General features: G+C 47.2%; 1 protein-coding gene across 5 annotated transcripts in view; it reads left to right on the top strand.

Moving 5' to 3' along the window:
- LOC116941655 (uncharacterized) overlaps positions 1-26431 on the top strand; it is a 76659-nt gene that overhangs the window by 33362 nt on the left and 16866 nt on the right. For all 5 annotated transcript variants that reach the window (XM_032952958.2, XM_032952957.2, XM_032952954.2 and 2 more), the window contains 4 exons: positions 17778-17932; positions 20454-21280; positions 22756-22856; positions 24266-24572. In XM_032952958.2, the coding sequence (XP_032808849.2) occupies positions 17778-17932; positions 20454-21280; positions 22756-22856; positions 24266-24572 (1390 nt within the window). The remainder of the gene's footprint in view (positions 1-17777; positions 17933-20453; positions 21281-22755; positions 22857-24265; positions 24573-26431) is intronic.

Consider the following 26431-nt stretch of genomic DNA (forward strand, 5'->3'; position numbering starts at 1 on the left):
TCCCCCTCCGTGTGTTTTTGTTTCTAATTAAAGCTTTGGTAGAAGTGGGGAGGGGAGGATGTGGGGAGTGGATAGACGTAGCAAAGCGAGTACTGTGATAGTTGAGAGCGGCTTCGTAAATAAATAGTCTCCGCTTGCACGCTGCTACGGCGGCTGAGTTTGGGCACAGAACTTCCATCGGTAGCTCCCTGAGATGAATCGAAAATGAATAATATTTATCGATAATACAGGTTTATGGGTTAGATTGTGTAAATATAAATGTGTCGTTAAACCCGCCACTACCCGCCAGCCAATTTGTAAGGTTTGTCACGTAAACAGAACATGCCAATTCCCGTAACGCTGTACAATTGTAAATGTTGTGGATATACTGTCCAACACACCGGTGTGCTATTCTAGTAACGAATTGGCAAACCTTACTAATTGGCTGTGGCGGGTTTAACGACAAATTTATATTTACGCGATCTAACCCAATGAAGCTCTATTATGGATATATTATAAACAAAATAAGTTATCGCAACAAAGAAATTGATCAGATGCTGTATATCAAAAGGGTGCTTTGTGTGGGAAATGTACATTTTCAAGAACTTGCAAAGTGCTCTCTCTGTTCCACGTCTTTTGTTCCTTTGGCTCGACTCTTTATTCTGTTGGCCCCGGACGGACTCCTTTGCATGCTCTGACTTTACCACGCATTAAATAGGGGGGGGGGGGAGGAGGGGTTCAGCCCATCACGCCTTCACCCGGCAAATTTTTACCCCCCCTCGCCTACGAAATGGAGTGTTTTGTGTTGGGTTCACCGTGACCATGGTGGCGTGGGTTCGATCGCGACCCTGATACCTGTATATTTGGAGTTTGCATGTCCTTCCCGTGGTCCCGTAGATTTTCTCCGGGGCCCTCCGGTTTTTCCCTCCACATTAAAAAAAACGTGCGTTTCGAGTATTTGGCTGCTATAAATATCTACATGATCAGCCACTAAGTTGAGCGATTCACTTGTGGGCAGGTCGCTTCTGATAAAGAGCTACAGAGCTCAAGTGGGGCTTACCTGGTAAAAATATATTATTTATGTTTAAATAGGTGACCTGATTATGTGCTGGGGGTGCTAGATGTTTCTATGCACCCTCTTACAGAGATGTTTTGTTGTATGGCAGTAAATACAATTATTTTATCGTAAGTATTTTATCTAGACATTTTTACCACCCTGAGAGAAAGAGGACGTTTTAAGATACTGGTCTTTTGGTGCATTCGTTGGTGAGCGGGCCTAGATAATGAAACTTGCTACAGTCGAACCTGGTTTAACCCTGGGTGGCTGCCTTGATTCGAGCCCAAGTTTTCAACATTATGACCGTTTATGAGTTATCAAAGACAACCATTTACGTTGTCGCTTTTAAAGTATTATTAAAGACCCAATTTTTTGTCACATGCCAGCAAAACGTGGGGAGAGAGTGCCGTGGTGAAAGCGCCACAGTGGTGGTGCACGGGGAAGCGAGCGATTGGCTCTGACGACGACGACGACGACGCGTCAAGCAGCAGCGAGCCGGCGCGTGCACGTTCTGCGACGCCCCTACGCGTGACTGACGGCCAAACCATACAATAGAAGGTTGAAAGAAATGCCTTCGAAACTGGTGCGTGTTTATGATCCGTCAGTTCTGGCAGGTTGCCCAAGTTGCGCCAGAACACGTGCTACAATTCTTAACGTTCGGTTCAAATGCCAAAAGGCTCCAAAATCCAAACTGAAGCGTCTGTTCGGCGACCATAGCATTAGTAAGATGAACCTCCCAATCCGTTCTGGTGACTCGCTTGTTTGAAGCGAATTATAAATAAAAATACTTTTTTTTTTTTACTTTTTACATGTTGCATACATTTATAGCGCGCAGAGTTATCAATCGAATTGGGAGCGCGGGAAACCGCAAAGTGGGAAGGCAGCCAGAGCCGGTGGTACCAACTTTTTTCCCCGAGCTCTCTGGTCCTATGCATTGGAATGTTTTAGTCAACTCCCATTAATGCCTCTGGCTGACATGCAGATGGCTACATAGGTTTATAAATCTCTCCACTGTCATTGTGTGTAATATAATACAAAAACCCGTTCTTGCGTGAAAATCTTGTTTTTACATACCATATTGTATGCACCTAGAGTTGGGCAGAGGGGGGAATGGTGGTTAGCGCACTGTGCTACTTGTCCAGCAATCGTTGGGATTTCATTTCCCAGCTGCGGCCAACATTAGTGACAAGCGACATCGTGGCTGCTTCGTTTCACCATAGTGGTAAATGCAGGAAAATCCGAATATTTATTTCTTCTGGAAGAATCCGATGAGCTATAACGTTCTTTTTGCACAGCATCATGCAAGCTTTTTTACATACGCGTGCATAAAAAAAACAACGATGTCACTTCTCGTACGCGAGATTCGCTGAACTTAAAGAGACGATTTTTAAATCGCTAAATCGTCGCCCCCCCCCCCCCATCCCCACTGCACGGCACACGCGTGCGCGGTTGGCAGTGAGCGTGCTCGTCGCCGTGTAAACTGATCACACGAGAGCACTTGTGGACTGAAGAGGCCATGTCTTTACGTTTGACTCGCCCCCCCCCCCGCCACCCAATTGTCACCGAATCCAAAATCTCCGCCACACCGGCCCAGTGGTGTCGCGACGACGCGCAGGAGAGCCTCGGAGCCGCGCAGTCACTCCCCGAACGCAATGCTAATCGGGTTAAAGGGGTGCTGCAGCGCTACGGTTGCTTGCTCAGGCCACTGCTGGCGGAAGGGTAATCCACGAGAGGGAACTTCAGAGAGCCCCCCTCCTGCGAACGAGTCAAAACCGTACGAGAGCATCGAACGACCAGTCAATCGCAGCCACGCTAGCATGCAGACGCCGACGCTTTGTCCGCACTTACCAAGGGTCATCCTCGCAGCGGCTTTTGGCTGGCCGTCGAGCAAAGGCGGTCACCGCATTGCGCGCTTTCAGATGCGCTTCAGTGGCCGTCTGGAATGCTCTTCCGATATTAGGAAGCCACTGGGGCTATGCACTTTTAAACCATCTATATTGAAATCTAATTTCTTTCGAACTGCTTTTTCTGTTTAGTTTCTTGTCCTTCCCCCGCACCTCCGATTAGCACGGTTGGCTATGTACGGTGCGAAAGAAGTTCTACATACGTACATACAAGGGCATAAACAACCTACCTTCATATTCTTAGCTCTTTCGGTAAAGTCACGTTGAAGGGAAATAATAAAATAATAATATATAAAACAATAAAAATTCTCACGACGTTTCGAGAATTTTTATTGTTTTACATATATTTTATTATTTCCCTTCAACGTGACTTTACCGAAAGAGCTAAGAATATGAATTACTGCAGTCACGAAAGCTTTCAATCAAAATTTAACCTACCTTCACACCGCCATTATGATGCTATTTTCAACGGAGCTCTCGACAGCCCCTTCACCCCCCCCCTGACAGTATTATTTGGCCTACTCTTCCACGCTTGCCAGATGTCTTGGAAGAGCTTCGAGAGCACCCACACTTTACCCGACCACACGTAGACCTATAGACTATTTAAACTCTTTATAATTTTACCAGGTAAGGCGCACTTTTTCAGAAGCAACCTGGTTACAAATGATAACCCAGTGAAGTGGCTTATCACGTGGAAATGTATAGCAGCCAAATACTCTGAACGCATTTTGATTCTAAATGTGCAGGGAAAAATGAGAGAACCTGGAGAAAAATCCACATGACCACGGGGAGACCATGCAAACTCTAAATATACAGCAGGGGTCGGGATCGAACCCGCGACCTCCTGTCTACCAGGCGAGGTAGTTAATATCTCGACCATTGGATTGCAAGTCCAGTGTGTGGTACACCACAGCAGCAGTCAAAGCCTAGTTATTTTTTATTTGGGTGTAATATTATTCTCTGCCTTTCCCTGCCTCCCCCATGGCAACTGGATGATTAGTCGCCATTCGGGTGGGAGAGGAGTCGACGTTCGATTGTACATTTTTGTTTTACATTTTATCTTTCGATTTAAAGCTTTCGTGACTGCAGGGAATAATCTTCTTTGGTTCTTTCGGTAAAGTCACGTGGAATGAGAATAAAATAATAAAATAAAAATAAGACAATAAAATTCTCACGACGTTTCGGCCACAACACAATAGGCCTTCTTCAAGTGAAAGAACAGAACTGTCGGGACGACAGTGCTTCAATGAGTGCTGCTGAGATTCGTGGCGTCTTTTAAGCTCGGTGATAGAAAGCAGCTAGAAAGCAGGAGAATTTAGCATTGAAATAGCTAGGGATTAGCTTGTGACAAAAAATAGCTGTGTTAAAGTCAAAGTTTACATATCAACAGAGGCATTTAGTATATAGACGCTAAATGGCCTCCAACTACCCAACTATCATACAGTAAACCAATGTGAGAAAAAACTAAGTCTATATTACATCAATATAATAATTGTACTTAATATATTCTTCAATAAGCTGAGCTATTAATCACAAAGCAACTGGGTATACACTACACTATATAATGAATACCATATGGTAAAACCAATGAAAACCAAAATATAAACTACCTCAATGTTGACATGTAAACTTTGACTTTAACACAGCTATTTTTTTGTCACAAGCTAAATCCCTAGCTATTTCAATGCTAAATTCTCCTGTTTTCTAACTGTTTCACACCTATCACCGAGCTTAAAAGACGCCACGAATCTCAGCAGCACTCATTGAAGCTCTGTCGTCCCGACAGTTCTATTCTTTCACCTGAAGAAGGCCGCTTGTGTTGTGGCCGAAACGTCGTGAGAATTTTATCGTCTTATTTTTATTTTATTATTTTATTCTCATTCTACCTGACTTTACCGAAAGAACCAAAGAAGATTATTTTTATCGTGTTATTGTTTGCACAAATTGTTTTTACTTCCATTGTAGTGATCTGTTAAATCAGTAAGCACAGCTTTCAAAAGGGTCGTCCAAAAAAATGAATCCTATAAACAATTCCACCTGTGTATTGTGAATGTCAGCATAAGAATTTGTGCTTAGGTTATATTTTTATTATTTGCCTACCTGCACACACACCCCCTTTTGAAGAGCGCTCCCAATTCCTGTCGGAATTCACCTGTTGATAGCTGTCCACGGGGAAAGTTTTCATTGCGGTTTTGTAAAAATTATATCCGTCAACAATTATAATTTCCGCATGTTGTAACTACGATATACACGTGTATAATGTAACGCTTTCCAACGAGTGGTGTCGTCGACAGGATCTCGCTCGCAGTACAGTATGCTGACGGGGTGTTGGTCAGGGGCAAAATCCATTTGCCTGGTTGAAAATAGTCCTTTTTGCTCTAGTTTGTGTGTGCACATGTGTGCCAAGTGTTGGGCAACCCCTTGCTCAATTTGTCCGGTTTTTCAATACCAACGTCACCTAACGGCAACATAAGTTGACACAACATTTGCTCATGCCGGATCGTGCTCATGAGAGTTGCGATGCCCCTCCCTGCCACGGATTGACGGACAGAGCCGACTCGTAAACGCTTTCAACCTTGGAAAAAGCGTAAAAAAAAATTCCATTCAATAAGTTCGTAAAATGTGTGAGCTGTGTTTATTGTGTTTGTCTGATTTGTGCAGTTTATCCCAACTCTGAACACGTATATATTTATGTTGAACTTTTTTAGCATCGTACGTAGCCAACCGTGCTGATTGGTGTTGTGCGGGAAGGGCAGCGAACTGCTGACCAATGGGCAACCTCTCCCGCACGAGCACTCCTTGCACCGGAGCACACGTGAACCACGCTACACCGCTGACATTTGAAGTTGCATTCAGACGCTGTGTACATTGAAATTGTTGTATTATTCAGTTTGTAAAGTGATATAAAATCGTTATGAAAACAATAATTTCAGTTGTGCACCCAAATTGTAATATAAGATGCCCTCGGTGGCGTAACGTGGCTGGCATGGGCCCTGCCACAATAAAAAGCCCGGCACCTGGACCCCTCCGGCCCGTGGACGCGCGGTGCAGTTGCACCGCCTGCACAATAAATAGCTAAGCCCACTGTAAGTGTCTCTCCTCTTGAATTATAAGGTCCAGACAATAAACACAGCTGAGTAGAGCGGGAATGCTCCGCTTCCTGGCTTCCCATTGGCTCTGTTTCTCGTTGGCTCAGCCCTGAATACTGCCCGAGCGGGAATGTGTTTTCCCCTCTCCGCATGAACTAGTTTCGGCAGCAACGCCTAGCGGTTCCGCACAGTCTATTTATTACCAGCTCGGGCACTCTCTTCGCAGAAGAGGCGTTTTTATTATTTCAGCCACGGATCCAAAGTGTGAAATTCTCCGCGAAGCGTAAACGACAAATAAGGGGAAAGGAGAATTGCACATATTGTTTACAAAAACAAAAGCGCTAAATTGCACGATTCTGAAAATGTAAATTGTTCATTCTGGTTGGCTTCTCATTTTTTTGCGTATTCAACGTGCGTAACCCCACTGCACCGAGATTGTTGTCTCAGCCGACTTGCTCGAACACGTTGCAGAGACGTGTGGGCGTGTGGATTCCAGCACCGTGAATAACACCGATGGCAAATGCTATCGTAAAAAAAATAACCTCGCACCTCTCCTCCTCCTCGGGCTGCTGACCAGTGCTAAAGTTTGATTCTGTGCGAAACCTTTGGGGTCTGCACCGGCACTCTGTGCGGCGTCTGCGACCGGGCAGCTGTTTACACTATTTACACTATCGCGTGCGACAACGCTTCGACTTGTTGATGCGAAATGGATGGTTTAAGCTCGCAAAATTGCAAATTTCGTGAGAAGGAAATATCAGATTTTTTTTTTATTTGGCTGCTCCCATAGTAGTTTATGCAGTGCGCGGTGAACCCGGCGATTAACGTTCATTTGCCGTCCCAGTTAACGCCGGGTGACGAGTGACATTCTAAACTGGTCCTAGGGTCTCCCCCGTCAGTCACCTCTTCACCAGTCCACATTCACCAGTGTGGTGAAGTATGGTGAAACACGTTGTTATGCAACTTAGAGGACTTGGTCCAGCAGTGGATTGACAAATGATTGTAAATTATGTATATCTTTATATACAATATAATACAGGGCAGCGCGGCATATCCAACTCGCTGGGTACCGAAGTATAGGCAATAATGTGTAGTTTTGGTTTTTGACTTTTTATAGAAATTACTTGTTACGCCATTATGCGCAAACATGTTTCAGGACTAAAATAAAGCGCAAATTGCTTTAAACGCACCTTCGATTATCACGGTTGTCTACGTACGGTGCGCGAAAGAAGTTCAACATACGTAAAAACACGGTATAAACATGCTTTCCTGTACTTTAGAAGTACTGTAATCGAATGTATGCAAGGTTAAGAACACATTGCGCGTGAAATGGTGTGATTGGTAAACATCTATGGAATTGAGAGCTTCGTGCGTGGCGCTGGGCATTGCTGGGTGGGTTGCCGGTCGGCTTGGATTTGGTGACTTCGGGTATGCGGCGCTGTACTCTACGCGACTCGTTCACCGGCGTTGAAGGGAATGCGCGTGGTGCACAAATAATAACGAAATCTCGACTCCTCTTATATGACCGGAGAGAATGTTGCACGCCTAGTTACAATCTCATCGTGGCATGCCGTGCCGAGCGCAATGGGTGCGCGCTAACACGGCTCCCGCGGGTCTCTGCGACCGAAGGCATGTGTGCGCTCGTAATCTTGCCGCGCGATGCATGCGTCGGCTCTGCGTCGCCTAACGGTTTACCTGAATAACATCTGCTCTACTTCCTTGAGCTGTGCCGTGAGCTGCCCGTCAAGTTGTGGAACTCCCCGTGGCTGGGCGATGCTCACAAGGAAGCGGTGTGTTTTGCACAGTGATGCCGTGTTTTTTTTTTACTCTCCGTGCGCACCGCAAGCGACGAAGGGATGCCGTACAAGAAGCAGACATATCCGCGCGTACGTCGTTCCGGCTTAATAGTAAATTCTCCCTTGGCCTCTGCTTGCGTGTTGTTGACGGGGAGAGTTGGCAGGGACATTTGACTTAATTTTGCAAAAAATGTTGTTCAAATGTAGAGGGGGCCCCTTTGTGGAAGTGTGCTGGCAGCGAGGGAAAGGGCTTCATCCGTTTTTTATTAAAGCCAAGATTCAAAATGTATGGCCAGGCTTGATGGCGCAATCGAGCAGGCCGTCGACTTTGGGAGTCTGGATCGGTGGATTGCGGCAAGATGATAGGGCGTCCAAATCATGCGGACCGTGAATCGAATGCTGGATATTAGCATAATAAGAATATTTATTTAGACTGCAGGAATCACAGATGCCCGGCAATGTCCAGTTTTTCACAGATCTCCAGTGAGCACAGTTCTCATAGACGCAACACATCCTTACGTTGCACTTGTGGGGGGAGGAAGCCAAGTGCAACTTGTGATACATGTACACTACTTTACGTACGGAGTGCTGCTTGTGTAATGACAGTAGAGTCAACCTACGGTGCGAAAATACTTGTGGCCACGGGAGGTAATGACAGGGGAGTCGGCCTGCAGTGCGAATGGACTAGTGGCCACGGGAATGATCGAGAATATGGTCATGGCCAGTTGACGTAGGAGGACAGTGGTAGAGCGAGTGGTCTCGGGCCAGCGAGAACGTTCGGGAATAGGGGCGTGGCCACTCACCGTATATAAGGGAAATGGGCGGGAGACTCGTGGCTGTTGCAGTGGGGGTCTCCACCTGTCCGGGTGTGAGCACGTGGCCTCTTAATAAAGAAACAATCTCAAGAGAAGTGCGTCCAAGTCGTCATTACACTTGTATATAACTTCTACTGTAACGTTGAACTCGTGTCGCTTGCATTCAATCGCACGTGTAAATCGACGCATCTGCCATGATGTTTAAAAATATATATATTCATTATGAACCATTGAAGAAAGTGAGCGTTTAAAAAAAGCCGTTGTGAATCTTGTTCTCGGCACTGCTCCGCTCATCTAAACTGGCGCTTGTTTGGCCTGCGGACCATCCCCTCTGTGCCAAAATGTAAGATGCATTATAATTATATACTTCAAAGACCTGGCGAACAGAAAAGGGGACCCCATTCAACTCCTTGCATTGCAGCAGCAGCTCCATAATAACAATACTTGAGGTTTCAAAAGAGTACAAATTGTTGGCTAACGGTAGTTAATTAAAGTGAAAACAAAAGCGTTTGTTGTCGCGTTGACTCTCGCGGCATCGATACCGGTTGCGTGGGCATGGTGGTGGGTCGGGGGCTTTAGTTCTCGGTGGGAAGCTCTTATGGGTTTCGATCCCAGTTTCGAATCTCAGCAACCTGTCATCACTCGGGCATCAAAAAAATGACACACGGGTATAAAATCCAGGCGAATATGTCCGATCATCAAGTATATAAAACGGCAATGTTTCATATACGCGACCAGGATGTATGTATGTTGAACTTCTTTCGTCCCATACGCAGCCAACCGTGCTAATCGAAGGTGCGGGGGGAGGACAACAAGCTAAACACAAAGCAGGGGACCAGAAGGTGGCCTTTTGTGGGAAGTCGGGCTGTGAGCTCCCGAGAGGCAGACGTGGCGGGAACTGCTTCCTTACTGAGGGCCGAATAAGAGTTTTGTACATTAACGCGCAACTTCGGTCCGCTTCTGTCACTGCAAGAGGGCCTCGCTGGCCGTGGCAGTGCACTAAAATTAGAAAGCGTTCGCCAGGTTGAAAATATTCTCCTCGAGTAACCGATTTTTTTGTGTGGGCTAAGATGCTGGCATCGATTGAGAAATATCGTTTGCCAGCTGTTAATTTGTAGGCCTCGTGTGCCCGTGGACTAGATACAATTTTAAGTCGCGGACCTATTTTGGCGGGCCGTGTGTTCTGGCCCCCCACCATGGGAACGTGGAGTTTTCACCGAATCGGGGCGTGCTGAAAGAAAGACTCAAACTGTTACCCCGTTGATTCCTTTTGAGGCAAGGAGATGACTTGAGTTAACTGCATTGTTTTGGCATCGTTACATAGTTGAATTCGTGTGTAATAGTTTCCCTGCTTTTACGACTTCCCCGTCGGGCGTTCACGTGCTCGCATTGCTTGTAGTGTTTTAAGTTGCCGCTGTGTGTTTTCTATCCCCGCTGTTTAGTAAACGCGCGTGCGTAGTGTTCTTGCCAGTACTGCATCTGTGTGTGTGCGTCGTGCAGCTTTGTACTGCGTGTGGCGTTTTGCTCAGTTGTCTGGGTGTGTGACGCACTATTTACTACTGTGGCAAGCGGTACTGTAGCGGTTAGCACACTACGCTACGACCCCGGCGGCACGCGTTCGATTCCTGCTCACGGCCAACACCAAGTAACGATTATCCGAATCGGTTCTGGGCTTCCCCTAGGTCGACTCGGCATTAAATGAGTACCTAGTGCGATTGTGTAACCATCGCCACTGGAGCGACCAAAGGCGGCTAGGGCGTGGTGGTGGCCACCGACCCCCTCGTGTGCTGTGCCGGCCTTCATAGGATAGGTGCTACTCGCTAACAACACTTGCCCCCAACAGTCTGTTAAGACTATACTGGGGGATCTTTGTCTTTGTTTGCTGTGCTGCGTGTGGCGCTTTGCTCAGTACTCTGGGTGTGTGACGCGCTATTTAGTACTGCGTACGTGTGACGGCACCGCACGGTCTTCTTAGTTTTCTGTGGCATTGGCACATAGCAAGGCACAGTGGGAGCAGTTCCAAGCATTCATGGAGCAGGGATTGGATGCAGCCCAGAATGAGGTGCCATTGCTCCGCAAGTTGAGGGAAAACAACATTTGAAGTCGTGCTTTGCCAATAGTTTAAGTTGTGAAGTGGTCAAGTAAAGGTGCAGCCCTGAAATAGCTTTCTCTCATGCCACTGCTGGTGAGTGGCCTCCATGAGAGGGGGAGCTGAAGAGAGCCCACCGAGAGGGTATTTTGCCTACTCTTTCACGCTGGCCAGACATCTTGGAAGAGGTCTGTCTACCCATATTTTACCCCACCACTTGTGACCTGCAGATGGAATAGCCGTGGTGTACCGATATGTAAATTCTGGGTGGACAGATGCAGGGCGAATTTTTTTTTTTTTAAGGAACTTGCCCTTATAGTTTCAACTGCCTTTCCCTAAAATCGAACTTGTGACCTCAGATCTGCAATTCCAGGGTGCTAACTATTGCAACCAAGGCAGCGTCCCTTGCTCGCTTCAGAAAAAGTCAATACGGTGCACTGTGTGCGCGCGTTGTTTCAACGCTTCATCTGGTGCACCAAAACAAGCCTTCAATAGGCCCCGCTGACCACAGATAGCCACTTTGAAATTGTTCCCATGGGCTTCCACTGTACTACTCTATATTCTTTGTTGAACTTAACTTTTGCCCCTTAACTTTAAAAAAAGCAAAACATCAGCTGTTAATTGCACTTATTTTGTTTTCCTGCTTATGCGATGCAAAGAATGGAACAAGTTATTCCAAATTCTAAGTGACAGAAAAATGAACACATTGGATGTGGGATTTCCCAAAGAAGAATGCAGTGCGTGAGTTATTACTCCCAGAGGGATTCCCGATGGAAAATGCACTCTGTTGGTAAAAATGTAGATTTTTTTTTTAAGTGCTGTGCTCCTTTTAAAATTGCAAATTAAATCGGTCCAAATGCTTCAAATCTTGTCGGGTTTTTTTCAAGCTAAGCAGATCCAGAGCCTGGTTGGTACATTGATGGAAGACTGCCTTGATACCAAGTGTTGTTTTTGGGCTACGAGGTGGCCAGAATTCACTGCAGGATGAGGGCCTCCTCTCCCCCACTCCCACCCGCTGTGTGGATTGTGGGAGTTATTTGACCAAACTTCACTACAGTAGTCGGTGCGTATTTGGCGGCAGGGGGGTACTAAGTACAACCAGTGGATTTTTCTGCACTGCCCTCTGCTACCCACATGGCCAAGGAGATTGAAGTATGTTCATGGGTTCTTGAATCCATCTGTGCAGAGCTCTTTTAGTGTTGCCCCCCCCCCCCCTCCATTGGACTGGTGTTACTCCAGTTACCTCCCACATGCAAAGACTCATCGACTCAATTTCCCCAAACATCCCACTGCAGTATCCTTTTTTTTAGACGAGTCTTAAGACTCATTGAGGCTTAGAGTAATAAAGGTGTATCGTCATTATTGTTGTTGTTGTTCATAAGATTAATGCCGAGGACTTTCCGTTGTGTTAAAATGAAAGCGTAGGGATTGCTACCGGGCACGCCTCTCTCCCTATGACCACCAAATCGTCCACAATGTGATCAAGCTCGTCAGATCTCAGGAAACTTAGCAGGGTTGAGTCCTGGAAAGTAATGGAAGTGATGCGTGCAGTTGATGGCAGTTGCAGCACAATCCATTGTCCTGTACTTCTATACCACCCCCACCCCGCCCGCAACCAGCACTGACTGGCGTGGTGAAGTATGGTCACCTACCCCCCACTCCTTGGTAGCATGGTATGTTTTGTGTCCCCCCCCGCCTCCAACCACGGGCAGTTGGTATGTACGTTGAACTTCTTTCGCACTGTACGCAGCCAGCCATGCTAATCGGAGATGCGGGGCAAGGACAACAAACTAAACACAAAAAGCATTTTTCCACTGCATGGGGTGATCACTGCACAGCGAGACCTCTGGATGAACACTCGGTCTTATGATGCAGATCATCTCTTGAGATGGCCAGCTGGCTCAGATCTGAGTGCTGAGAATCCTGTGGTTAATAAAATGACTGCTCAACAATAATAATAATAATAAAAGGAATCGAATAACCCCACGATTCATTTTGGATGAATTTTCAGCACTTTGAGTCTCAAAAATGTTTTCTTGAATGGAAGTTGGCGAAACATATCTGCCGGTGGCGGGGTGGGAAGGTGCTGCTGTCAACTGTGGAGCAGTGGTCACTGGAAGTGGTCTCAGAAGGAGTGCTGTGATATCTGCTTCTGCAAGTCATTCTCCGTTGTGAAGGGATGCTCCGCTATTTTGTAGTTCCAATGGATACTTAGTCTGGTAACGCCACACCGATAGCCCAGTGGGAATAACATTGGGGCGGAAGTATGTATAAATAACTAAATAAAGAAACGCCACTGAGGTCAAATTCTGGCACGATCACCTCCATTGTGCTCAATTGCTTGTGCTGCCTGAAACTTTTTAATACCGGCTCTTCCTACGGCACTGGATTTCGTGAGAGATTGTAACCGATGCGTGCGTCTCAACTCAAAAAAGCTTTAAACCGTTCGTGTTTTTAAACTGTTTACACCTCGGCGCGAGACCTATAGCGCGGAATCGACTAAAATAGGGAGTGGCGGGGGGGGCGGGCGGGCAGGGTGAACTTTTATGTGCAAAAAAAAAACCACTCTAATTTAAATTCAGACGATAAAAGATTGTAGGGCCCGTGGCGTGGCACGCAGGCCGCACTGTCGAACGGCGAGGCCTGTCGCCGCCGCCGCTGCTGCTCGCAGGCACGCGAGTCAACCGAGGTGAACCGCACTCGGGCTGCCGAGGAGGGGACCGGTGCCAAAAACGCACTCCTCGGTGCTGCCAGCGGCAAAATGTGGCTGGGGAGAAAATAAAATATAAAGTCAATGCAGTAACTTTTAACTGCGCACATGAATGGGAAGCGGTGACATTTTACGAGACCATAATTAAAGTTGGGATTTCTTAAAAAGATGCTTGTTCCATGTAAGTGAACGCTATTAACCAACCTTAGGCCAATATTACTTAACTTTTGTCGGTTTCATAAGCTTATGTTGTGCAAGTTGCAGTTTGTAAAACGAGCAGGTGTCGATAGTTTAGCCCCTCATACTGTGAACTTGTAACTCAACAGTCACCATAGCAGATGGTACGGAATAAGGATAATAATAATTTAAATTGTTTTAAATAAATAATAGTTACAGCCCCACTGTCAAATTTGTTGCTGGATGAAAGCCTCCGTATGCCAAATCGGTCATGGGGTTGTTGTTGTTGGTTTTTTTTACCATACTTCACCGCTTTTGGTCAGTGTCAATTGGTGAAAGGAGAAGCCCAGGGCCGGTTCAAATGTTACTCGCCAATGGTGTCAGCATTGGCTGATAATTGAGCTCCGGTTACCAGGGTCATAGGGCAGTGCGCTGACTAGAGTTCCACCTACTCCCTCCCAATTGAAATGTACGAAGTGTCTGCACGATCAGATTATCTGAAGATGCTGTACGAGATGACCGTGTAACCTTGAACATTACATATATACAAACATTATTTTAACTAATGTTGTTGTCGGCCTCTCATACCCCACTGATGGGTAAAGGACTTCCTTATTTTCTTCCATTCCTTTCCTAAGTTGCTCCTGTCCAGTAGTGGCCTCAACTTTTTTATTCCATTTAATTCCCATATAACATAATCTTTATTTGTATTGGAGGAATCTGATAAGCTAAAAAGCTCTTTTTTACAGTCTCTTCCTCTGCTAATTTTACCGTCTGTTTCTGTCCACTCCACAGTTAATTTATTCTCTAATCGCTCATCTGTCGTTCTATTGATGTGGCCTTCCCATCGCCACTTGATTTCCCTTTTTGCTTTAACAAACTAATCGTAGCCAGTGCATTCAAACTTTGAACTGGACGAACACAAAGCACTGAAAAATGTTAAAGGGACACATTTAATCGTGTATCTATCTTTAACCTCCATTAAAATGCTTTTGAGTTTGTTAACATGATGAAATTAAACAAAAATACCACGATCGTTTCAATGTGTCTGCAAACGAGGCTTGCCAAAAAACATTTCGCCATAAAATGTCTGCGTTTGTTTTGGCACGCGTGGTGAATGAAGAAGCCCCCTGTAACACAACCGTGGGGAGGCACGAGGTTTGCGGTGAAGTCCTCTGGTGAGACGATATTACATTTCATGATATGAAGATTGCTATTACGAACTCAGTTTCCTGTAACTTTGTAATTCGCATTTTTCGGTGTATTGTCTTTTGCTCATCTGTACTTCCATTAAAAATACGGATGATTTAAACATTATTCAACTGCACAATCCATAACAACGTATCACGCGTGTGCTATCAATTGCCCTAACCATAACTCAACTAATCACAAAATGAACTATTCAAATTATGACATTTACTCAAACATGTTTTCAAGCATTCAATTGATTGATGGCACTTGGCCCCAGGTGACGAATTGTCTAATCTATCTCTGGCACCGATAAATAGTCGGAATACATTTTTTTTCAGGAAGACGAAATGAGCTACAATGACAATATACAATCGTGGTTTGCAAAACGGACGGTACAATTATATTATCACGGGAACTTGTATCGTGTGATGTCACATTTTTCAGAATCGGACTATTTACACTTGAGGAATCCGATGAGCTACGAAGCTCTTGTTCACAGATGTGCAGTAGGGGCACGGGGTCAGAACGCTACATTGCCATTTCATTGCGAGCCGAGCAGGCCCACGCGTCGATTCGCGCCGGCGTGGATCATTTTGTGCTGCTTGGGGATCAAGCTTGCCCGTCGTGGTGTCTGTGCATGGCAGTAGCTGGCACAAGTACGTAATGTGGACTCTTCGTGCTGTATTTGAAAGTCAAGGGCAGTCTCACCCCCCCCCCCCCCGCACGCACCGCACCGCACCGTGTAACTTCATTGCATTGAAATGCCTGCGCGTGCACACTCGCTGAAAACGTTGGGCTCGTCCGTACAAGGCGAGATTGTCGCCACGTAAATGTAATTGAGACGAGGGAAGGTAAGTTACAGAATGTGTGTGTGTGTGATGCTATTGTTTACTTTAAAAATAGGCTCGGCTGGCTCCATATGTACGTGTGTAGATGCTATTGCTGTGTTGACACTGTGATATATGGAACCACTGTTAATGATGAACCACAGCTTCGTGTGTGTGTGTGTGTACTTCAACGCAACAGTAATTTGGGTTCAATGCCCAAGGCTTCCTATTGTTGTTGTCACAAGTAGCCAACAAATCTGTTTTATATTTATGTTCATAATTTACCAATTCATCTGGAGTATGTATGCACGTGTGTTGAACATCTTTTCACACCGTACGTAGCCAACAGTGCTAATCGGGAGTGCACCTGATCTTGCAAGCGAAGTAGCGTTGACCCTGGCTAGTGCTTGGATGGGCAACCACTATGCGTGGCAGGTTATTGTAGGCTATGGACCGTGGCAGTCCACCGTAGAAGGCAAGAGTTGCAGTAGTACAGCAACGTCCATTGTTGTTGTTAAGTACTATCCTTCCAGTCTTCACTGACCAGCATGGCCAAAGTACGGTGATGACACGAGAAGGCCTTCTTCATTCAGCATCGGAGGGGAACATGGCTGATGATGATTGACGATGACGATGATATTTAGTGGCCGTGTGTTTTTAGAAATGTTCACACCGCTGAGCAATGCCAAGCTCGCACTCGCGTGTCACCGACGCTCCGCTGGATCTCTTCTCACGTCTGTTTTGCGGCAGTAAAAAGTACACCGGTGCTGGACCCAACCTAGCTGCGCTTGCTCCCTTTTTCAATTCCCCCCCCCCCCCCCATTGGCAGTGTTCCTCTGCCGATTTTATGAAGGGCTAGTGGAATTTAAAATGAAGGTTTGGGATGAAAAAGGGAAATTGTCAAAAGTGTGGCATCTGCCGTAAAGTGCGATTAAAGCCGCACCATCTGTTACAATGCTGACCTTGGGAGTGTCCACGTGACACTATTTCACGAGCGAAGGTCATCGGTTGCTGGGGTCATAACCCCAAGCCAACATTTGAGAAAATGTAAATAACATGTAATGGTCATGTGCACATTGGGTAAAATAACCATGAAGATAAAATCACGCTTGGTTCACGCTAATTTGTAAGCATGCAATCACACGTAACAGCCAGGTCTGTCGATTTGAAATGAGCAGAGTTGGGGTAGAGCTGTGGGCAGTGTGGTGCAGTGGTTTGGCGCACGGCACTGTAAGGCTACCGACGTGATCTCTGCACGGGTCAACCCTCCTTAAGCGACACTGACCAGTGCATGCTAAAGTCCACTCAAACCACCACCAAAACTTTGTGGAGAAGCCTTCATCTAGCAGTGGATTTACAAAAGGCTGTAAATTATCATTAGTTATTGAGTTGAGTTTTATGCCTCCTACTTCTGAACGAACTTGGTAATGATATGTCAGAATGAGACATGAACTACGGTTGAAATGCATTAACATTCTCACTGTCCAAACAAACTAACAGACGATTAAACAAAGTAAAAGCTTTAGGGCCCAAAGAAGCCCAAGGGGCCCACATTAATGAAAAATTGGAATTAATCAAATATGGACTCGTTCAGATCCTAATAAACATAAAAAAATGTACATAATCAATTAATGAATCTCTCATCTCAATCGTGTCTAGAGCTAAGTCGGACATGTGTGTGTTGAATCGGAGGTGTCGGGGAGAACAGTGACGCATACCAATTACGTGCACATGGTATGCTGATGTGACGCTCGTCATCGTGCCCAGCTACCTCTGGATTGCAAGTCCAGCACGATAACCATAAGACCACAGCAGCATCCCATTGCCGTAGAGAAGGGGGACCCAAATTATTTGTAGAGTTCTCATTGAGTAACACCAAGGTGTGTTAACGTGTGGTGAAAAGAGTGGGGGTGGGACCAGAAGTGGACTTCTGCATCGGGCTGCATCACCACGACCGATGATGATGATGATAACGACGGTGCTCTTGCTTGCTTGTTGTTGTAACTTTGTTGTTGTCATTTTCTGGCACGCCGCTATGGGGACATCTGCGAAAAAAAGAGCTTCATAGCTCATCGGATTCCTCAAGTCCTAAAATAAGGTTCGCCCGTTCGCTCACTCAATGTTTTTTTTTTTTAAATGCGAGCAGGACCGGGTGGAATGAGCCCAAGATGGACCACGTGATGGCCGCGATGGTGCTGACCAGCCTGTCCTCCAGCTGCCCTACCGCGTCACCGGGGTCCCTCACCATGCCGGCCTTCAATGCCCCGGATGCACCCCTCCCCTCGGAGCCAGCCCCCAAGTGTGAGTAACCCCAACTGCTCTTTGACCTTCCGCCGGACACTGACATTTCTCCGGGTTGAGGAAGTTCGCGAGGAATTGGGGGGTCTCTCTCTCTCAGGGGGTCAGCCGTGCAATGCAAAACCATGGTGGAGGGGTGTTGTGTACACAGGGTCGGGGGCTGTGGGGGGTTGTGCCAGGACAAGAGCCGAAATAATGCAGAGTATTTTCCGCTCTGCAGCATCGCTAAGTCATTGGGCAGACTGTGGTTTCTGCAACCATTCACAGCGCCGCTTCTCCGGGGGCATATCCTGGCAGTAGTGCAGTTCAAACAACACATACGTTAGATCCATACGGGTAAACTCGATTCACCCGTTCGTGGATTATCCCGTGTCGCCGATTTTAATCGTGGTTGTTGCGAAAAAATGAATAAAAAGGTCTTTCCCTTACACGCTGGTTTAGTTGGTAGCTGCGCATCACTCGCCGCGGCTCGGTAAATCGGTACCAGCGTGACTGAAAAACATGCCGGCATCTAATACTTGTTTTTGCATGATCCTCGTTTTGGTATTATCAAGCCCATCCTTCCCCCCCCCCCACCTCCCGAATGTTGCCCCTGTGTAATCGAGAGTTGACCGCATTTGAAATGGCACTGTTGGCTGTCAGCTGCTAACCCTTTCACAGTAAAAAAAAACTCAACCCGTTCATCAATAACGCTGCCTTGAAAAGGGAACCAAATCTATAATCGGTGACATTTTCGAACAATGGTCCTTCTTTAAAGCACGAAAATAGATGCTGGAAAGATAGCGTGGGTAAGAGTTGGAGGACCTGCACCTTTTGCGAATTAAATTTAGCGGTACAAGCCAGGCACCGCATTTCGGAGCGATAAAATTTTGATGCATTAATGTTTGTAAGTGGCAGTTGTAATTTGCCACCAATATTAGCAGTTGTGAAAAAGCTTTGCACTCATAAGGCCGTGAATGAAAAATATTAGTGTCCTTGATCCGTTTATACATTTGTTTTTCGAATGTACGATAAAATAATGGAATCCAGTACGCATTTAGTCACGCTCAAACTGATTTGGCGGGATTGAACGTTTCAAAACCGCCCGGCGCGTTCGATTGCGAGTTTGGTCGAGCGGCAAGCTGTCGTAAGGCACCAGTGGCAGGGCTCATCAGTTGCAGTGTGGTACCTTCCAACAAAGAAAAATATTCACCCTCCCCCCCCCCGTATAGCTTCAATAACAGGGGCAACTGCCGTTAGCAAGCACCTAATGAAGGCCTGCACGGCACACGAGGGGGTGGGTGGCCAGCACCGCGCACAACCACCTTTCTCCCCAGTGGCGACGTTTACACACCCACACCAGGTACTCGCTTGGCTGTGAGCGGGAATCAACGTTCCACACCACAGGGACGGACTTTTATTTTTATTGTTAGATATTTCATTATGTGCAGCAAAATCAATAATGTATTTTTTATTATTATTTTTACATGCTATTGTCAAAGCAAAAAAAATTCTAACTTAATCACATTGATAAGTGCACCGATGTCCAGGATTTAATGTGCAGTGGCATGTCGAGTAATTCTGTGTTGCGCTGACGTTGCGTTTATTTAGTTTGGGGTGAGATCAGGTCTTCTTCATACGGCCCAGTTGGCTTCATGCGCCAGTTCTTCCGTCTCGCCCGTGCGCGATTTAAATGCCGTCCTAACGAAAGTTGGGGAAAATGAGAAATGACTGCGCTTAATTGAGTAAAACTGTCTCAGCTGATGAAATCCACATTTGATACTTTCTTCTTACTAATGTAAACACAGTTTGCCGTCCATTTACCTCTACTTTGCGATCTCGTGTTTCACCATCACATGTTAGTCCAATACTGCTAGGATTCATACACACATGTGTATACTAGTATCCACACTTTTTTTGTTTTTGAAAAAATTCTCCCAACATTTCAAAAGTTATTAGAATGTAGTCCAAATTGCATGCACATGTGTTGCTAGACTGAATCATAAAGGCTTTGTTGGGTGGTGTGTTATTGCAGTTAGTGTTTTGCCATAGTGTTGTGGTGAAAGTAAGCGGCCTTTATGGCAATAGGGATCATGTGAATGTGTCGTATTTAAAACGCACAACTCAAAATATTTCATTTCTCAGGTCCATAATTCCATGCACGTGTCGTGAGTGTAAACATAGATTTTCTTATTTTTTTTATCTGTATCATTACATCCACCGTAAGTTGTGTTCATCCGATTTTCGTCAGCCTCGACATTAACTCGCTTCTCCGCAATTATTCTCAACTTTTCCACAAGAGCATTAAACAACGGACACTTACAATGAGCCTCTTGCCCGCGTGCCTCCTCTACGTACAATGAATCGCTCGGTGCGAACGCCCGTTCGGGATGCATCCCCCGCGACAATTAGTGTGGCTTGTTGTGACTCCCGCCGTTGTAGTGATGCCATCTAGTGACGCGCGATGCCAGATCGTGACGTACACTGCCTGCACAATTAACCTGGCACGGCACGGTCCGCTCGCTCTGCACGTGCGCGTGTGCAGTCTTCTGTGCCAGCTCCTGGCCCGAGCACGACGCCACGTCTGTGAGCTGCGGCGGCAGTGACGACGGCAGAGGCGGCGGCGGCGGCGCTTCCTGCGTGGCCGAGTGCGGTTGGGACGCGTCCAGCACCGACCGCCGCTCCCAGCCGTCCACGCCGTCGCCAAAGCCGCTGGCTCTTGATGCGATCCTGCCCTTCCGTTTCGAGTCCGGGTCCTCCGAGCAGCGCGGAGATGACGACCTGACCGCCGGGCGGCAGCAGCAGCAGCAACCGCAGCAGCAACCGCAGCGGCAGCAGCAGCCTCCGCAGCAACAGCGCCAACGCGTGAAACACGAGGCTGATATGGCTGGCAGGTGCCGTGGCCAGCCGCAGCCGCCACCGCCGCCGCCACCGTCATTTCTTGCCACATCTGGCGCGGCGGGGAAATGTGCGGCGCACGGAGCCGTGGTCGCTTCGTTCGCTCGGCCGGCGTTAAAAGCAAAGGAGCCCAAGGCCGCGTCCAAAACGTTCTTCAACGGCTCGCAGGCGCGCGGCATTAGCGGCACGCTCCCAGCACGCTTGCCTCCGTCGAGTGAGCACGCCGCACCGCCGCCGCTGCCCGCCTGCCAGGCCGACAGCACATGGGAAGCTCGGGGCGCTGGCGGTACCGCCACCGCCGGCGGTGGGGGCCAGCCCCCCCCCGTGTTCCTGTGCGGCGCTGCAAGGGGGGGCGGCGCCGACGGCGTCTCGGGCGGCGGCGCCGGCTTCCGAGTGGCGAACGTGAGGATCAGCGAGGACGGAGACATGGAGGGGGGCTCGTTTTTGGATGAGCCCTCGCCCAGGAAGAGAAAGGTACGCGAACGAGCGAAATGTCGTCCTGGTGGTCTGCTTCGCGCGAGTTGTGCACGTCAAGAGAGGTTACTGGGCGGCCAGAGCGGGGACGCGTCGCGGTCAGGGATGACGGAGGAGGCCGGTTTGTTGAGGGTTGCATTGGAGTGGCAGCCAACGGAGGGAATGCGCCAGAGTGGACGTCCCATCACGGAGGTGGACTGATTTGCGAAGTCGACTCCTGTGCAGGTGCTAAGTGAGTTGTGACATGGTATTACCGTGACAGATGGTGACGGCTTTGGGAGACCTTCGGCCAGCAGTGCATTGATCATGGCTGATGATGAGTGTTCATTTGTTGGCAGCGGTCATGAATTGTACTAGCCACCAAGGCAAGTGGTTTGGCCACTCTGTGCTGAGCAGTCTGACTTTGATGCTAGGTGTTAATTAGAGGAAATGAAAAGCCATTAATTGCACAAAACTGACCTGGTACTGTTTGCGCGTAGTCACTTTAAGATGTTTCTTGTTCATGTTTTTGTTTGTTGCGGTTGCACCCGATTCAAGAAACTGAAGCTGAAATGTTGGAGTAATTTACTTTTAATAGGGCCACAGTGGTGTGTCTCGTATCCTAGAGACGCGAGGTTTCATTCCTGGTTCACGTGTTTATCGGCATCTGGGATAAGTTCCTCAATTCATCATTGTCTTTGCCCACTGCAGTACATGGCGGTGATACAGTTGATGCATTAAGGGGGTCACTGGTGGGGTGAAGTGTGGGTAACGTGCACAAAATAATGTTATACATCTGAATGGATTCTGCACAAAGAGGAATGTGATCCTCACATACCAATTCCACTTTCTCGCCACTTGTTGCATTAGACTGGACATTTGTGACAAAGAGCTTCATGCCTCATCGGATTTCTCCGGGATAAATAAAGATTCTGATTCTGTCGCAAGTTAGGGTCGAGATTCGCTCGCTTACTTTCACATTTAAAATGAAACGTTGCAGCTTCTAGTGGGGTCACGCAAACCTCTTGCAACAAATACGAAATATAAAGGCATCGATTCTTACAAATGCGACGTGGTGCAAGTAGCAATTCTTCAGTTTCCAGTTTATTTCGCGTAGCTAAAAGACAAAGACATCATAACTGGCATTGGTCAAACGTCCGAAAGCTGATAAATTACTTGCAATTTACTCAATTGGAATTATAAATATCAAACATCGTCCCCATCCTGTAAAAAACTTGATGACCCTCCCTGAAAAAGCATCTTGAAACCCAATGATGCTTTCTCGGGTAAACAAGTGTAATAATAAAACAAGTGTAATAATAAATCGTGAGCTTAAGAATTGACATCAATCCATGCGGTTCATCGGTACGGCACTGCAGCACCCATGCTGTGCAGGGCTGACCTCTTGCGTTGGTTGCATTTTCATCGCCGCTTCGTTGAACGCGTCGCATATTGCTCGTGCTGTGTTGTGTTCTTTTGCTACTGGGCGAACGCAGAACTCGTTGAAGGTGATGTTCCAGTGCATGTGGCCCAACTGCGAGAAGGTCCTGAGCACCGCGTCGGGGATGCAAAGACACATTCGCCGACTGCATCTTGGGTGAGCTGGCTGCTGCAGCAGCTGCTGCTGCCGCCGATCCAGCAAAGGCGTACTTGATTCTCGAAAGCATGGGTGACGAACGCTTTTCCTTACCGAGGGCCAACTAAGACGTCCGGATGTCTTTTTTTCTTTCGTATGGCTGATGTAGACACAGAGCAACGGCTACAATTTCATATTCAGGTGGTCCAAGTCTGATAGCCGCGTCATTGAGCAGCAGAGTGTGTACCGCCGTGATGTCTCCTTCGCATTTGTGGAAGGAGACATTACAGCGATACACTCCGCTGCTGCTAACGTTCGGATATCGATGGCGTGATGCATTAACGCGTACACCTTCGCCGCTTTTGTCGTTACTGCAAGAGAGCCCCTTGTGGAGATCGGGCGATATAGTCGCGTTTGTTGCTGGGGGTGGGGGGGTTAAAATACTCCCCCTCTAGAACCGGATTAGTGCTGTTACAGTAACTTGCGGTAAAGAATACATTTGTCATCTGGTAAATTATTACCTAGGATTACCTGTCTGAGGCAGTTTGACTTGCTTGGTACTTCCTGTGTTGGGGGGGAGGGGAAACTCTTTAAATCATCTGCCATGTGTGTCGCGTTGGCACCCAGCAACGTGGTAACAAGTGTGGCAGACGCTACACCGTTCCCCAAAGTGAATTTAAAGTCCTTTTTTTTCCCAAATAAAGATTCCCTGTGTCTTGAAAAACTGACGCATATTGTCTTCGTAGGTGTCTGCAAGGTGAAAGTTTGAGGTTTAATTTTCCCTCTGTGGGATGTAGACTAATAAGCTACAATGGAATATAAATAAGTAAACCACGATGGTATTTAAAATGTTATAAACGATTGCATCCTCATAGAAACCCTTTGCTGGCTTGCGACGTTTCTCTTGAAGCGTTATGGAAAATGTGCAGCGCCCTCTGGTGTCTGGGTAAAGCAATTTAAAGTTGCATATCCTCTTCCTTGGGACATCCTTCAGTGAGTGCATAGTGGTGTGTGTGTGTGTGCGCTACTCTGCCCGATTCCATATCGGCCTATTCTAGACTAACGTTAACCAGCAGCAATTTTTCCAAAGCATAAACTCTGGACTAATTTCAACTGGTTTTTCAGATGTTACTGGCAAGAGCTGTGCATCTCCACCGCACTTACCAGCATGGTGAAGTATGCTGAAGTAACCACCTGCAAGCTGCACGGCGCGGGGAGACCGTCATCCGGCAGTAGATTGACGAAAAGGCCGTAAATTACTATTGTGGGAGTAACGGGCCACGGTGGCGGTTCAATATCTTGTCAAGATGTGAATCGGCAATGTGTGCGGGCGTGGGTCGTTGGCAAAAAGGCTGCCCACGTGTGTGGTGCAATGGGCAACAAAAATGCTTTGCAAATCTCTGCCTCCCACCCCCAACATCCCTCGTCAGCCGCAACAGCGACTCGGACCTGAGCGACGGCGAGGAGGACTTCTACTACTCGGAGATGGAGGTGAACATGGACTCGCTGACGGACGGACTCAGCAGCCTGGCGCCCGTGTCCCCCACGGCGGTGATAGCGCCGCCCGTTTTCCCTGCGCCGTCGCCGCCGCCGCCGCCGCCGCCGCCACTACACCCGTCGGGGGTGTGCCGCTCGCACAGTATGGCCGGCAAGAGGGAGCCGCACCCTCCCACGCAACTCAGCCGCTCGGCGCCCACCAGCTTCTGGCATCCGGTGCACACGGACCACGCCTACCAGGTAGGCGATCGCCACTGGCGGCACGCACGTGGGTGGGTGGGCGGGCGGTGGGCTTTTACCTGGTAAGATAGAAATCTTTTTTTTGTTTTATTTTAATATTTTTTTTTAAGTTATTGGTTTGCCCTTTCCTATACTTTGCACTCCTGTCGTGTTTTTGTATATTGTGTTTGTTGTTGTAACTTTCAGACCCCGTGCCCCTCCTAGACATCTGTGAAGAGCTTTGTAGCTCATCGGATTCCTGTAACCATTCACCCTGCTTGTCAATTGATGCATTGAATCGGTTCTGTAATACTAATTTCCACCCTAAGTGATAGATGTGAAGTGATTTATTTGTACAATGTTGTACTTCTTTCACACCGCACGTAGCCAGCCGTGCTCATCGGAGGTGCGAGCTATTAAGATGTGTACGGCGTATTGTACACCGTATTGAGGTGTTCGCATTTGGACACTATAAATTACCCCTGCGATTCTATACGGGTGTAGAGTATTACTATTTTACATTGCAATGTATTGTAGAGCCTTTCGTGGCTGCAGGAGTTGCGTGAACTAATTGCATACAACACGTAGTTATCAAAAATAATTTGTACTCGCATGTGATCATTGCATTTATCGTGAGCATACGAATCAATACTAATCCATTAATGCATCATTAAACCCCCTTGCCCGTAATAGTCTGCTGTTCTGCTTCAAAGTGGTTTTCTGCTCATTTCTTCTTTACTGCCCTGAGTCTGTGGAAACTCCACAGTCCTATGGCATGGCCCGAGTCTGCAGGGACAACCACGGTAGACAGGTGTAGGCAGTAGCAGTGGGTGAGACAAAATCTATTATAATAATAAATAATATATAATGTATGGTAGAGCACAGTCCGCGATGACACGTGAGATGCGTACGCAGGCCGAACAAAGACTGAGGCGCGTGGGAAGCATCTAGAAGCATCCAGCAGCATCCCGCCTTGTGTGACACTAAGCAGAGACAGCCGTACAACCGCTTATTCCTACTCGCGCGACGTAGTTCCGTTCACTCGATCGCATTCGCGTTATAACAAAAATGTGTTCCCTAATATATTAATCGCGTTATATATCCAATTCGCGTTCTGAAAACACGCATTTTAGGAGAACGGACTGTACCTGCAAATTGCTCATTTGGGATGACACACACAGCAGTGACATTGTCCCTTCCTGATAAAACTTGGCAGGACCCTCCTCGAAACAGTCTCGAGACTCTGAGGTGTTTCCTGGGTAAACAAGCGTAAACAAAACGCAACGAATCTGGCAGTGCTAATGGTGAGTGAGTGAGGTGTGCTTGGCAACAGCGCATGCCTGCAGTGGGCAAAAGGGCGCACGTGCACTTGCGCACACACGCACTCACTCACGGCCTGTGTTGATGTTTCCCAACACCAGCCCCCAGGAATGGGCAAAATGTGGTTCTCATACAGGTATGTAACAAAAATGTGGTTTTTTTTCTAAAGATAAACATAACTGCTTTTATAAAAAAGTAAAACACTGGCTAGGGAATGCTTAACAGCGCATTTGGAGGTGTGTTAAATGAACATGTTGGCAATGATGCACTTTTTTCTGTGCCAAAACAAAAGTAGAGATTATGACTTGGCAGAATACAGTAATAGGTCACATAAGACAGAAAACAGGATCTGGCTGGCATATGCCTCGTATAAACGGATAAGTTATGTTTGTTTGGTTAACGTAGCAGCAGGACCGCACGATCGTCCATTGCTGTTTTCATCAATAGCGTGCGTTGTGTAACTTGACAAAAAAGCCCTTCTGTGCACAAACATGTCAACTACTTCCATAGCTGCCAGATGAGAAAGCACTAACCTTTTTTATGTTTGACTTGCGGCTCGC

The sequence above is a fragment of the Petromyzon marinus genome, chromosome 12 (genome assembly GCF_048934315.1).
Source record: "Petromyzon marinus isolate PM22_M1 ecotype Great Lakes invasive population chromosome 12, UKy_Petmar_22M1.pri1.0, whole genome shotgun sequence".
Classification (NCBI taxonomy): domain Eukaryota; kingdom Metazoa; phylum Chordata; class Hyperoartia; order Petromyzontiformes; family Petromyzontidae; genus Petromyzon; species Petromyzon marinus.